We start from the raw sequence: 14,658 nt of genomic DNA, 5'->3' as shown, positions 1-14,658 counted from the left end.
TCTTTTCCATCAAGAGACAAAAATCTATGCTGCTTTCCCCTTAAACTTCAACAGACATTGTGAGTGCTTCAGCAATAAGATGTAATCTACCTGGAGATCAATCTCTCTCCCGCTCTCATACTAGCGTTGGAAATTTAAATTGTCATATGGGAAATTCTATTCTGCCATTGGATTCAGAAGTCACCCAGGTGTGGAGACCACTTTAAGAGAGAAAGAAAAATTATCAAGAATGCTAAGCTACTACACCCAACACTCAATAGATTGCTAGCCTACACATATAATGGTAGAAAAATGTATAACCACAGAAATGGATGATGAAAGGCAATGCTAAAGATGTCTGTAAAAGAGAAGAGTAGTATGCTAGAAAGATGAGACAGGGGAAGTAGTACCAACCCGACGAGCCCAAGAAGGAAGAATATGGAACTAAGAACCTAGAAAACATAGAACCTCGAGTTACTATAAAGGGCTTGAGGGAAATATCTAGGGGAGAACAACAAATGCAGGGACTTGAGGAAGGAAAAAATAGGACATTTTCAAGAACAGGAAGGGGGCTTAGGGTGGCTGGAGCATAGAGAATAACTACAGACATGGCCACAGGGCAAGATACACACAGCCTTGCACATCATAATATGGAACTGGGGTTTATTTTCGGTGAAACTGGAAGCCACTGGAAATTCCTGAAGCTGTAAAATGGTCACTACTGAATGAAGGAGGAACTACAGAAGGAGAGCAAACAAGAGCAAAAGCACGACACCTATTAGGAGTTTCTTTTGTGGAGATGATGTAAATGGACCATATTTAAGATGTTATTTAGGGTTCTATGTGAATGCTTTCAGCTGAGTTAAAATGCTTTCAGCTGTGTGTAACAGCAAACTCAGCAAATAGTGTCTTAAAAATAAGAATGCTTGTTATTTCACAAGGTTAGAATTGGAAAAGTTCAGGATGGCTAATGTAACTGCAGCCTGTGTGCACATTTCCATCCTCATCTAGTTCCCTGAGGTGTATGATTGTGATGACACAGGAGCTCCAGGCATCAGACAGAGAGGAACAGAGAAGGAATGGTACATGTTGTTTTCTAAGGCACATTCTGACTTTGCATCCCTTTGGTCAGAACCAGGTCATTTGTTTCCTAATCCAATCACTGGTGAGTGAAAGGGAATTGTTGCAACTGAGCTAGACCAGCTACAGGGGCTGGGCCATGGCCAGTGCTCTTCTGAATCACAAGACTGTAGGATGCCATAAAAAAACTGAAATCTAACTGCCAATTCAAAGCAAGTGGCTGCTGATGGAGGGTAAACAAAGAAAGCTTTGCTCAATAGCATTTAAACATTTCAAAGAGGTCAGGCTGCAGATGACACTGTGAAGGACTGCAAGTTAAATACAAAATATTTCTTAGTCTTCCTCTTGTTTGCACACTCCCCGAAAGCACTATAAACCCAATTTACATGAGGAAATATTCTCTGACCTCATGTAGTCAACACTCTAACTCATTTTAAAGAGCATATACAAAATATTTAGGATGATGATAGAAATAATTTAGTTCCCTTAAAAATAATGTTATTGGGGACGGTGCTGTGGCATAGCGGTCTAAGCTTCCACCTGTGGCACCGGAATCCCAAATGGGCGTTGGTTCAAGTCCTGCCTGCTCCTCTTCCAATTCAGCTCTCTGCTATGGCCTGAGAAAGCAGTAGAAGATGGCTCAAGTGCTTGGGCCTCTGCACCCATGTGGGAGACCTAGAAGAAGCTCTTGGCTCCTGGCTTCGGATTGGCCCAGCTCCCGTGGTTGCAGGCATCTGGGGAGTGAACCAGTGCATGAAACACACCTCTCTCTCTCTTTCTCTGTAACTCTGTCTCCAAATAAATAAAAATCTTTAAAAACTGTTATTTAATTTCTTTTTTAGGTTGAGAAAAGGGTATCTGAAGACAGATACATAAAAGAAAAGTGTTGGTTTAAATAAGCAGAAAAAGGCCGGCGCCGCGGCTCACTAGGCTAATCCTCCGCCTTGCGGCGCCGGCACACCGGGTTCTAGTCCCGGTCGGGGCTCCGGATTCTGTCCCGGTTGCCCCTCTTCCAGGCCAGCTCTCTGCTGTGGCCAGGGAGGGCAGTGGAGGATGGCCCAAGTCCTTGGGCCCTGCACCCCATGGGAGACCAGGAGAAGCACCTGGCTCCTGCCATCGGATCAGCGCGGTGCGCCGGCCGCAGCGCGCCAACTGCGGCGGCCATTGGAGGGTGAACCAACGGCAAAAGGAAAACCTTTCTCTCTGCCTCTCTCTCACTGTCCACTCTGCCTGTCAAAAAAATAAATAAATAAATAAGCAGAAAAAAGTGGCAATTTAATTCCTGTTTTATGATTAAGAATTATAAAATGTAGAAATAAGTTTCTCTGACATATAATAAGTATGGTAATTAGAAACTACTGACATTTCATATTGTTTTTAATGAGATACCAATTTTAGAAAAAAGTACTAGAGGCTGGAAACTTTTTGAAACAAAATTACGAAGTCCTAACTCAAAAGTATAAAAGTTTCACAATGAAACAATGTAAGATACTTTAATAGTGATTGAAAAAAATCTTCATTTTCTCTTACACAATTTCTGAAAATTGAATTTCTCAAGTTGTTTCCTTGGCTACTAATCTAGAAGACACCTAAGATACTTAAGAGGCCAGCTGGAATACATACCATCTTGGATTTCTCCTTTGCATTGAGCCAGAAACACTACTTCAGTCCATGCAGCTGGAAGATCAACATGCTTTCCAGAGCCCAGGGTTTTAAGACCCAGTTTTCTCTGTTACAAGGAAGTATGAAAAGGGTAAACAAAAATATGGGGCTTGTTTACTTATTTATTTTTGCCATCTGTTAATTATATTTTGAAAGTCATTCTATGAGGTCAAGGCTCCACAGTCAGAGTTGGACACATCTTTATAATTTCGTTTTTATCATTCGTATTTTTCAAAATTCTCTATAAACTACATAAGCTTCCAGATGTAGAGAACATTTATTAATATGCTGTATCATAATATTAGTTTCTTACTGAGAATAATTCTCACTCTTTGCTTGAGAATATTTTACCTTATTTTCCCAAGAGATTGCTTTTCTAATTTTATAAGAAAAAATATTAATGAAATGAGTTTGATGCCAATTTTCTGGAAAATTGCTTACTTCAATGTTGATGGGCTCGCCATTAATGAACACAAGAGAGATGATCAGGATGCATTTCCTCCCTCATATCACCTAGTCCTGCGGCCACCCCAAGGAGCATAGGGCCAACTGGAAAAAAAACTCATGGATGATTGTATTGATGGTGCTTGCCTGCATTCTCATTTTTTTTCCTCCCTCAAATATTATAAATATGTCTTTCCAAAATTTTCAAATGTAAAGGCAAGCAAGAAGTGGGGGGAAAAAAAACACTACCACACATACACACAGAAAATGGTGGCTTAATTTAGGCCCCTGGTTTGTACAGGTTTTTTTTGTTTTTTAATTTCATGAATTATTCAGCATCAAAGAAAAATTCTATGTATATTTTTCCTGTCAAATTGAATCTCATGTAGGGAAAATCAAGGGAAGCCTATTTTACTTACTGCTTTGGTTTAAAAATTAGAGGACTAATGACTAATGTAACATGCTTAAAAAAATTCAGGGCCAGGTATTGTGGGGCTGCAAGTTAAGTCACTGCTTGAGACATCACATCCCATGTGAGCACCAGTTCAAGTCCCAGCTGCTCTGCTTTCCATCCAGCTTCCTGCATGCACCTGGAAAGGCGGTGCATGATGGCCCAGGTACTTGCGTTCTTGCCACTCACATGAGAGACCCAAATGGAGTTCCAACAATTTCCTGGCTTTGACCTGGCCTAGCCCTTGCTGTTTTGGATATTTGGGAAGTGAAGCAGTGGATAGAAGATCTCTCTGCCTCTGTCTCTCCTTCTGTCTGTGTCACTCCAACCTTTCAAACAAATAAACATTTTACAAAATTTTCACTTATTTTATTTGTTTGAAAGACACAGAGTCAGATCTCCCATTCGCTGGTCCACTCTTCAAAGGCCCCTAGTAGCTGGGGCCAGGCCAGGCTGAAGCTGGAAGCCTGAAACTCAGTTCTGCTCTCGCATCTGGATAGGATAGGTGTCAGAGACCCACGTACTTGAGCTACTGCTTCCCAGGGTTCATGTTAACAGCAAGTGGAAGTCAAAAGCAGAACTGGAACTTGAGCTCAGGTTCACTGATACTGGATGTGGGCAACTGAAATGGGCACCTACCCACTCCACCAAATGCATACCCCTGTAATAATCTTAAAGAATGTATGCTTTTTTGTAAGTTAAGAATAATTTGTTACAGAGGAAACTCAGAGCATGTTGGCAAGTATGGTAAAGGTTTAGGAAGGCTCTCTTTCTTCTTTGGGAATATATTATATCTCAGTTAAAAATTTTCAGGAAACACTAAATTTTTCATAATCAAAGATTTCTTAGCCAGCTTTTGATATTCTGCTACGGACTATGGAACTGATGCAAAAAAGAATATTTCCCAATAATTTATGAGGAACCTTCATTCCAAAAGCCATTTGACATTGAATTATTTCTGTTCTCTGCATTAATATTTTAGCTATACCTAATTAAAGAAAAGTGTACCTATTAGAATATGTTATCATCACCAGCTACAAAAGAAAGTTTATGTAATAAGTAATGAAAGAGTGTACCATTACCTTACATTTGATAATGCTTTTTCTAGCTATCTCCAACAATTCCTCCTTCTCTACTGGATTCTGTGTTTCATTAAATTTTAAGATGAATTCATTTGTGATTGAAAATGTTGATCTAAACAAAAAAATTAAATAAAGAGCAGAAATCTTTATAATAATGGCTATAAGTTACAAGCCTTAATAAAATTGTAATATCTAACTGACTATTTTCTAGAAGAGCTAATTTTTTAAAATAAAAAATCTCATACAAAATTCAGCAACATATTTCATACTACTATAATGTTAGTAAAGGAGATGCTGGGAGTAGTCATTAAACTGTTTTACAATTTTTGTCTCGTAAGTTTAAAACCTTTTCTGATATAAAAAGTTAAAAAATATAAATGTGCAGCTCTCTTAGATTGATCCTCTCATACTCTTACATTGAAGAACAAAGTCCCCATTGTCAAAGACCCTTGTGGAATCTGAAAAAAATGTTTCTAAGATGGTTGCCAGAGGTCTAGTTGCTAGATGCCTTCTTCATGGGTAAAATCCAGCAGTTTCAATTATGTGGAGGATTGATTTATCACCTCAGATAAATCAATGTTGGTTCAATTTTAGCTAAATCTTTATTCCCCTCAGGCAAGTGGAAGCAGTCCTGCTGTGCCTGAGTGAAGTAAGCAAGGAAGAAAGAAATATGAAGTAAGGTCAGAGCAGTCACAAATAGGCAGATTAACTCTCTGTGGGACAGGGAACTGTTGCAGGGTTTTAGAAGAGGAGTGAAATGATTTAATTGAGTTTTAACATGATCATTCCAATTCTGTATCAAGAATTGCAATGTGTGTGGGGGGGAGTATGTAGTACAGGTGAGAGAGAATGGTGGCTTGGATCAGGATTATAGCAATGCAAGTAGGAGATGAGTTTGGATAATGTACATATTTTCATGTTAGTTCATACCAATCTGGCAAATTAATTAGAAAGTAGGCACAAGAGGGGGTTAACATTGTGGCGTAGTGAGTAAAGCCACCACCCATGCGAGTGCTGGTTCGAGTCCCAGCTGCTTCAGTTCCAATCCAGCTCCCTGCTAATGTGTCTGGGAAAGCAACAGAGGATGGTCCAAGTCTTTGGGCCCTTGCACCCATGTGGGAAACCTGGAGGAACCTCCTGGCTCCTGGCTTTGGATTGGCACAGCCCTAGCCATTACATCCATTTGGGGAGTGAACCAGCAGATGGACATTCACTCTCTCTCTCTCTCTCCCTCTCCCCTGCCCCTCTCCCTCTTTCCCTCTCTCTCTTTCTCTGTAGACTCTGTATTTAAATAAATAAAAGAAAAAGAAAAAAGGAGGCACAAGAGAAAGAAGTCATGATCAGAGTGGGTAACTAGAAAGACAGAATTGTTATTTACTAAGATAGAGAAGATTGTTAGAGATTTGGGGTAAGCTGAAAGCACTTCCTATAATATTTAGACCCAAACAAGAATGTCCACTCTTACTACAATAATTCAACATATAATGAACATTTTAATCAAAGCAATTAAAGAGAAAAAATAAAAGGCATACAAATAGGAAAGGAGGACATCAAAGTATCCCTGTATGAAGATCACATAGTTTCATAAAGAAATCTAAGACTCTATCAAAAGACTAGATTTGACAAATAAATTCAGCAGCTGCAGGACACAAAATAAATATGAAAAAATCAATAGCATTTTATACACCGATAACAAACTTGCTGAGATTGAAATTAAAAGAGCAGTCCCATTCACAATAGTTACAAAAATAATAAAATAAATACCTTTGAATCAATTTAACCAATGATTGGAAAAACATCTACAATGAAAACAGCAAAACAGTCACAAAATAGGCTGAACAAAATAAACTGAAAAAAATGGAAAGACTTTCCATGTCTATGAATTGGAAGAATATCATTAAAATGTCCATACTACCCAAAGTAACTTACATATTCAAAGAAATACCCATCAAAATTACAATGATATTCTTCATAGAACTTGGAAAAACAATCCTAAAACTCTATAGAAGTACAAAAGACTTCCAATAGCCAAATCAATCCTTAGCAGAGGAAACACAGCTGTGTGAATCATGAGACGAGATTTCATAACTTACTACAGAGATATTGTAACCAAAACATGGTGGAGGCATAATAACAGGCACACAGACAATGTAATTGAGATTCCTGAAATGACTGCAAGCATCTACATCCAATGATTCCTTGACAAAAACACACACTGGAGAAACATATACTAGAGAAAGAATAGACTCTTCAATATATGCTGTTGGGAAAACTGACTGTACAGAAGATTGAAATAAGGCTCCCCACCTTCACCCACATAGGTTTACTCATAGTGGTATACAAAATCTACTCAAAATAGATTACATATGTAACTGTTATGATCTGAAACACGTAATTACCAGAAGAGAACACAGGGGAAGTACTTCAAGATATTGGCATAAACAGTGATTATTTTGGATAAAATCCAAAAAGCACAGACAACAGAAGCAAAAATAAATGGGATGATATCAAACTAGAAGCTTCTGCTCAGCAGAGAGAACAATCAGCAGGGGGTAGAGAGAGTTGCCAGATCAGGAGAAAATATTTGCAAACTATTCATCTGACAATTTGTTAATATTCATAATATATAAGGAACTTAAAATCTCAACAACAAAGAAACAATCGAGTTAAGAAATGTACAAAGAATATGAATAGACACTTCTCAAAAGAAAAAATACAAATGGTCAACAAACACATGAAGAAATGTTCAACATCTCTGGCTACCAGGGAAATGCAAATCAAGATAAAAACGGGGTATCATCTCACTCCAGTTAGAATGACTGTTATCAAAAAGATTTTTTTTTAAATGCTGGTGAGGAAGTATGGAAGGGAGCTGCTATGCACTGTTGATAGGAATGCAATTAGTACAGCCATTATGGTGAACACTATGGAGGTTACTCAAAAAAATTAAAAATATATATGCCATTTCACTCAGCCATTCCAGATCTGGGTATATATGTGAAAAAAAATGAAATTCACATTAAAGTTAAAGAAATACCTTCACTGCCATGTTCACTGTAGCATTATTCACATGAGCCAAGATGTGGAATCAATCTAGGTGTTTACCAACAGATAAATGCATAGGGAAAATGTGGAATATAAACACAGTGGAAAATTGCTCATCAATAAAGAATGAAATCTTAACATCTATAGGGAAGTGGAGGGAACTAGGAACCATTATGTGAAGTGAAGTAAGCCAGAAATAAATATTTTATATTCTTCCTCATATGTGGAAGTTAAAAAATAGTTAATTTGGGGACTGCCATTGTGGTTCAGTGGGTTCAGCTGCTACCTGCAATGCCAGCATCCCACATGAGCACTGTTTCCAGTAGCTGCTCCACTTCCAACCCAGCTCCCTGCTAATGTACCTTAGAAGGCAGGAGAAGATGGCTTAAGTGCTTGGGCCCCTGGTACCCACAGGGAAAACCCTGATGGAGTTCCAGGATCCTGGCTTCAGCCTGGCCCAGCTCTAGGTGTTATGGCCCTTTGTGGGGTGAACCAGCAGGTGGAAGTTCTCTCTGTGTCTTTCTCCCTCTCCCTGTCTCTCTGTAACTCTGCCTTTCAAATAAATATTTTAAAAAATAATTAATCTGAATTTAGAATTGTGGTTACTAGAAGCTGAAAAGGCAGGTAGGAGACCGAATAGAGAGGTAAGATAATGGGTGACAAAATACAATCAGATAGAAGTTATAAGTTCTACCGTTCCACACCACAGAGGGGTGATAACAGTTCATAATAAATGTATTATGTTTTGTATAAATAACTGTAGGAGACTTGTTGATAGGCTCCAAACGCAAGAAAATGATGAGGAGATGGAAATGCTGGTTGGCTGGATTGATCAGTTTATGAGGTCTATCTGTTGAAGTATTAAACTGTACTCCATGATGGTGTTAATCAGAAGACTGGTACCTAGTAAATTTCTACTGATCGATAGGTATAGGGTGTCTTTTCTCCCTCAAAACTCTATTGTGTGAAAAAGGGAATTAATGATTGACTTTTTGTTTGAATTTATGTATAGGATTAGCATATCAAGTAGATATTTCTACTTTTATAGTAGGAAAAGGAAACACTATGGAAGTATGTAATAATTTCCAATGCAAATTTTTCAATGCACAATCGTTTTTTGAAATAAATGTTTTTGCTGTCTTTAAAACTTTTAGAAAATAAAGTACGTTGTTAAAAGAGTAAAAAAGTAAGTTGACTAAGCCAATAACAGATAAGGTTATTAGATCAGAATCAGCAACTAGGTCTGCTGATAAAGAAAAGTACAGGGGCTGGCGCCGTGGCTTAACAGGCTAATCCTCCGCCTTGCGGCGCTGGCACACCGGGTTTTAGTCCCGGTCGGGGCACCGATCCTGTCCCAGTTGCCCCTCTTCCAGGCCAGCTCTCTGCTGTGGCCAGGGAGGGCAGTGGAGGATGGCCCAAGTGCTTGGGCCCTGCACCCCATAGGAGACCAGGAGAAGCACCTGGCTCCTGCCATCGGATCAGCGCGGTGCGCCGGCTGCAGCGCGCCTACCGCGGCGGCCATTGGAGGGTGAACCAATGGCAAAAAGGAAGACCTTTCTCTCTGTCTCCCTCTACTGTCCACTCTGCCTGTCAAAAATTAAAAAAAAAAAAAAAGAAAAGTACAGGGCCAGAAGATTCCATGGGTGAACCTGACCAAGCATTGAAATGCAAAACATAGAAGCAATACTCCTAAAATTATTTCTAAATATTTATTTATTTATTTATTCCAGAGGCAGAAGTACAGAGAAAGAGAGATTTTTCTTCTGCTGCCTCACCCCAAATAGCTGCAACAGCCAGGGCTGGGCCAGGCCGAAATGAAGAGCCTGGAGCTTCATCTGTGTCTTCTGTGTATATAGCAGGGGCCCAAGTATTCAGGCCATCCTCCACTGCCTCTCCAGGGACGATAGCAGGGAATTGGATCAGAAGCAGAGTGATCAGGACTCAAACTGGCACCCATATGGGATGCCAGGCATCATAGGTGGTAACTCAACCCACTAAACCACAATGCAGGCTCCTCCAAAACTTATTTTAAGAAGCCAGAATCAACCTGACACCAAAACTACAAAAAAAAAAAAAAAAAAAAAAAAAACACAGCAATAGGCCAATATCCCTGATGAACCTTAACATAAACCTCATCATTGAAATATTAACAAACTGAATATAATGACACATTAAAAGAACCATACACACATGATCAAGTGGAATTTATTCCTGATATGCAAAAATGTTGCAAAATGGGGCCAGTGGTGTGGCGTAGTAGGTTGTCTCTGCCTGCAATACCAGCATCCCATATGGGCGCTTGTTCAAGTCTCGGCTGCTCCACTTCCAACTCAGCTCCCTGCTAATACTTGGAAAAACAGTGGAAGATGACCCAAGCGCTTGGGCCGCTGCAACTATATGGGAAATCTGAAAGAGGCTCTGGGCTCCTGGCTTCGGCCTGACACAGCCCCAGCCAATTTGGCTGTTTGGGGAGTGAACCAGCAGAAGGAAGATTCTCTCTCTCTCACCATCTTTCTCCTCTTTCTTTCTCTTTCTGTCTCCTCTCTGTTTTCCCTCTCTCTAATTCTGCTTTTGAAATAAAGTCTTAAAAATCTTTAAAAAAAGAATGTTTCAAGATACAAAAATCAGTGTGATATCTAATAAATTACCAAACAACACATAAATAAGCAACTCAATAGACAGAAATAGCATTTGACAAAATACAAACTCCATTTATGATTAAAACTCTCAGTGAGATATTTATTAAAGTGACTTAATTTAACACAATAAAGTCTATATATCAAAATTCTACAGCTAACAACATAATTAGTGGTGAAAACCTGAAAATTTTCCCTCTAAGCTGCAGTATAAAAATGCCAATTCTTGCCACTTATTTACAATCAAGTACTAGAAATCCTCACCAGAGCAATTAGACAAGGCAAAAATAAATAAATAAATAAAGATGCACCAGTGATAATCTCCCTAGAGAAACATCAATTTGAGCAGTTAGTCACAGGTTAAGCAACCTTCAGAAAAGCTAAGGAAGCTAGGAGAGACACTAAGGTATTAGAGTATTAGAAGAAAGGTGTTTTGAAGAAGGAAGGAAAGAAACAGTTGCTACCTCATCCCCTTCCCCATATCCAAGCAATGCTTCTGCATGTCTCCTGCTTGGGGAGCAGAATGAGATTTAAGTTCAAGACTTGAAACCCAGTATTGGGCCCACCACTGTAAATATAGTGCCAGAAAGGGCCCCTTGGCACTGCTCCCAGGTAAGTATCTGGACAATGGATCTCTTGATCATCCTTAGCCAACTGGCCAAAGCACCACTTCTACCATCCCTCTCCCAACCTCCTGCAGACAGTGGAACAAGATTCCAGCCACTGGAGAGTAGGGTGAAAAATCCAGTATAGAACTTTGTCTTACAGCTCAGTGTAAGTGCTATCGTGCAACCCAGTGCCAGATAAAAACCAAAAGTCTCTATTACTATGCCAATGCTGGCAGACCAAAGCCTCTAGAGCTCATTCTGAACAACACACCAACAGCAGATTTGCAGCAGGCTTTGAGTTACGGCACCAACAAGTGCTGAAATAGTGGAAGTGAAGAGAAATAGAATGCTCAGAATTTCTGGAAGGCATGAACAACACAGTCTGATTAGGAAGATGGGGAAAAGCACAGGGTTCTTCAATGTGCAGCTGATATCATACACCAACATCAAGAACCGTGATCTCATCTGATAAACAATATAAGTAGAAATTGATCACATAGAAACTTATATATTCAAATTTTCATATGCAAAATTTAGAATAGTTTTTTTAAGGAAACTCAGCAAGATTCAGCAAAGCACAGACAAAGGATTCTTTACTCTGACAGAAAAAGTTGACAGAGAAAGAAGTAATTTTTTTTTAATTTATTCGACAGGAAGAGTTATAGAGAGTGAGAGAGAGAGATAGAGAGAAAGGTCTTCCTTCCATTGGCTCACCCCCCAAATGGCTGCTACGGCCGGAACTGTGCAGATCCAAAGCCAGGAGCCAGGTGCTTCCTCCTGGTCTCCCATGTGGGTGCAGGGGCCCAAGCACTTGGGCCACCTTCCACTGTCTTTCTGGGCCACAGCAGAGAGCTGGACTGGAAGAGTAGCAGCCAGGACTAGAACCAGCACCCATATGGGATGCCAGTAAGTCTTTTTTAATAATAAAACAAATATTCTTGAGCTGATAAGTACATTAAGTGAATTTTTTTAAAGATTTATTTATCTGAAAGACAGGGTTACAGAGAGGCAGAGGGTAGAGAGAGAGAGAGCGATTGAGAGAGAGTGAGAGAGATAATGTCCATCTGTTGGTTCACTCCCCAAATGGTTGCAATGGCTGGAGCTGGGCCGATCCGAAGCCAGGAGCTAAAGCTTTGAGCTTCTTCTGGATCTCTCACATGAGTGCAGGGGTCTAAGGACTTGGGCCATTTTATACTGCTTTCTCAGGCCATAGCAGAAAGCCAGATCAGAAGCAGAGCAGCTGGGACTCAAACCAGCACCCACATGGGATGTGAGTACTACAGGTGGTGGCTTTACCTGCTATGCCACAATGCTGGCCCTACATTAAGTGAAATTTAAAATGTGATGGGAAGTATCAACATCAGAACAAACTAAACAGAAGAAATAGTGAGCTTGAAGATACAAGGAGAAGGAAAAAAGAAAAGAAGAATGAAAAGGATTGAAAAAAATCTTATCAAAATTTTGAAGTGCACTAAAATGGCAAATATCCATTATTGGAGATCAAGAGGAGCTTGACAAGAGCAAAGGAATAGGAAGTATATTCAAAGAGATAATAACAATAAAGTTCCCAATTCCAGAGAAAGATTCAATTTTCCAGGTACAGGAAGGTTAGAGGTCATCAGCCATATTAACTAAAACAAATTTATCTCAAGACCCGTGATAATTAAGTTCTCCAAGGTTGAAGACAAAGAGAGGAATCTCAAAGCTAGAAGGAAGGAAGGAAGGAAGGAAGGAAGGAAGGAAGGAAGGAAGGAAGGAAGGAAGGAAGGAAGGAAGGAAGGAAGGAAAGGAGGGAGGGAGGGAGGCAGGGAGGGAGGGAGGCAGGGAGGGAGGCAGGCGAGAAGGAGGGAAGAAAGGAATGAACTATAATATAGCATAATAGACCAATATAGCAATTTTAATAATAGCTTTTAAAATCTTTAACTCTTTTTGTAGATTGCCAATTGATTTGAATTGCTTTTTCTTTTTAGTAACCTCAGTTAACCATACTTTCTCTCAGTTGGTACTGTTAATACATTATTGGCTTCATCTGTTTACAGAGCCATCCCAAAGTACTGAATACAATAAAAGTGGCTCGAAAAAGTCCATAGGAACCTATAGGAGGACAGCTAAACACAGAACCAACAACGCTTTAGTTTTATGAGCAGCACATCATATATAACTGTGGATGACAAAAGACTTTAAGTCGCCATGTTTAAAATTATAAACTCATCAACCAGCAAGAGGCACTTGCTTACTTCACAGTATTTTTGAAAGCACCTGTAGGATTTTACAAGTATTTAACCCATTAAGCCTCTGGGGCTTTCTCATCAGGATAACTATCATGTCTAGTAACACAAGATCATTAGACTTTTTAATTCTCAAACATTTGTATTAATAGCATTTTCCATTATAGAAACTTAAAGTCTGGTACCACATCACATCTTGACAGTCCTTCTAATATACTCCAAATAGACTGATTAGTTGGTGTCTCTATAAGATGAGAGACATAGGTCCTTCGATTTTTTCAGTTGGGCCCAAACTGGAAAAACCAAAGTCCAGGATTTACTGGAAATTTTAGAGACCAGATTGTTTGAAACTTTGATTTTTTGAATGCGTGTCAAGAATGCCAAGAAGGCTCAAAATCCAAAATATCTGGTTGAAATAAGATTTCTTAAAATCATGACATAACATAGACCAAATTTGATCATTGTTACAAGGTGATTATTCAAATCTTTGAAAATAAGCACATATTTAAATAACCCATAGCTCTTAATAACAATTCAGCTGTTTTTGAACAATTAGAATTTAACAGACAATCAGAGTTTAATTCTATGTCAAAGAGAAATTGAGCTTCCTGTGATCTTTTGCTGTGAGGTTTCCTTCCTTTACCTTCTTTCATATTGGTGACCATGTTTCTGTGTTTCTGTGTGTAAGACATCTTTAAGCATCTTTTGCAGGGCAGGATGAGTGGCAACAAATTCTTTCAGTTTCTGTTTGCTATGAAAAGTCTTAATTTCACCTTCATTCACAAATGAGAGCTTTGCAGGATATAGTATTCTGGGCTGGCAGTTTTTCTCTCTTAGTACCTGGGCTATGTCTCGCCATTCCCTTCTAGCTTGTAGGGTTTCTGATGAGAAGTCTGCTGTGAGTCTAATTGGAGATCCTCTAAGAGTGATCTGACGTTTCTCTCTTGCACCTTTTAGGATCTTTTCTTTGTGTTTCACCGTGGTGAGTTTGATTACAACATGTCGTGTTGAGGATCTCTTTTGGTCATGTTTATTAGGGGTTCTATAAGCTTCCTGTACTAAGATGCCTCTGTCCTTCTCCAAACCTGGGAAATTTTCTGCTAGTATCTCACTGAAAATGCCTTCTAATCCTTTCTCCCTCTCCATGCCTTCAGGAACTCCTAGAACCCGAATGTTGGTTTTTTTAATAGTATCCTGTAGATTCCCGACAATATTTTTTAGATTTCTAATTTCTTCTTCTTTTCTTTGGTTTGCCTGTTTCCTTTCCTGTGCTCTGTCTTCTAAGTCTGATATTCTCTCTTCTGCTTCGCCCATTCTGTTTTTAAGGCTCTCTAATGTGTTTGTCATTTGATCTATTGAACTCTTCATTTCATTATGATTTCTAGTCACTATCAGAGTTTCTTGTTCCACTAGTTGTTTCATTTCATTTTGATTCCTCCTTAA

General features: G+C 39.2%; 1 protein-coding gene across 1 annotated transcript in view; it reads right to left on the bottom strand.

Annotated features, from left to right (window-relative positions):
- TMEM232 (transmembrane protein 232) overlaps positions 1 to 14,658 on the bottom strand; it is a gene marked incomplete at its 5' end in the record, with an annotated part of 285,351 nt that overhangs the window by 229,195 nt on the left and 41,498 nt on the right. Inside the window, 2 exons of the mRNA XM_062211950.1 lie at positions 2,683 to 2,788; positions 4,699 to 4,810. Of these exons, the coding sequence (XP_062067934.1) occupies positions 2,683 to 2,788; positions 4,699 to 4,810 (218 nt within the window). The remainder of the gene's footprint in view (positions 1 to 2,682; positions 2,789 to 4,698; positions 4,811 to 14,658) is intronic.

The sequence above is a fragment of the Lepus europaeus genome, chromosome 15 (genome assembly GCF_033115175.1).
Source record: "Lepus europaeus isolate LE1 chromosome 15, mLepTim1.pri, whole genome shotgun sequence".
Taxonomy (NCBI): domain Eukaryota; kingdom Metazoa; phylum Chordata; class Mammalia; order Lagomorpha; family Leporidae; genus Lepus; species Lepus europaeus.
The sequence above is the reverse complement of the archived record's forward strand: the minus strand, read 5'-3'. Positions and strand labels throughout refer to the sequence as shown.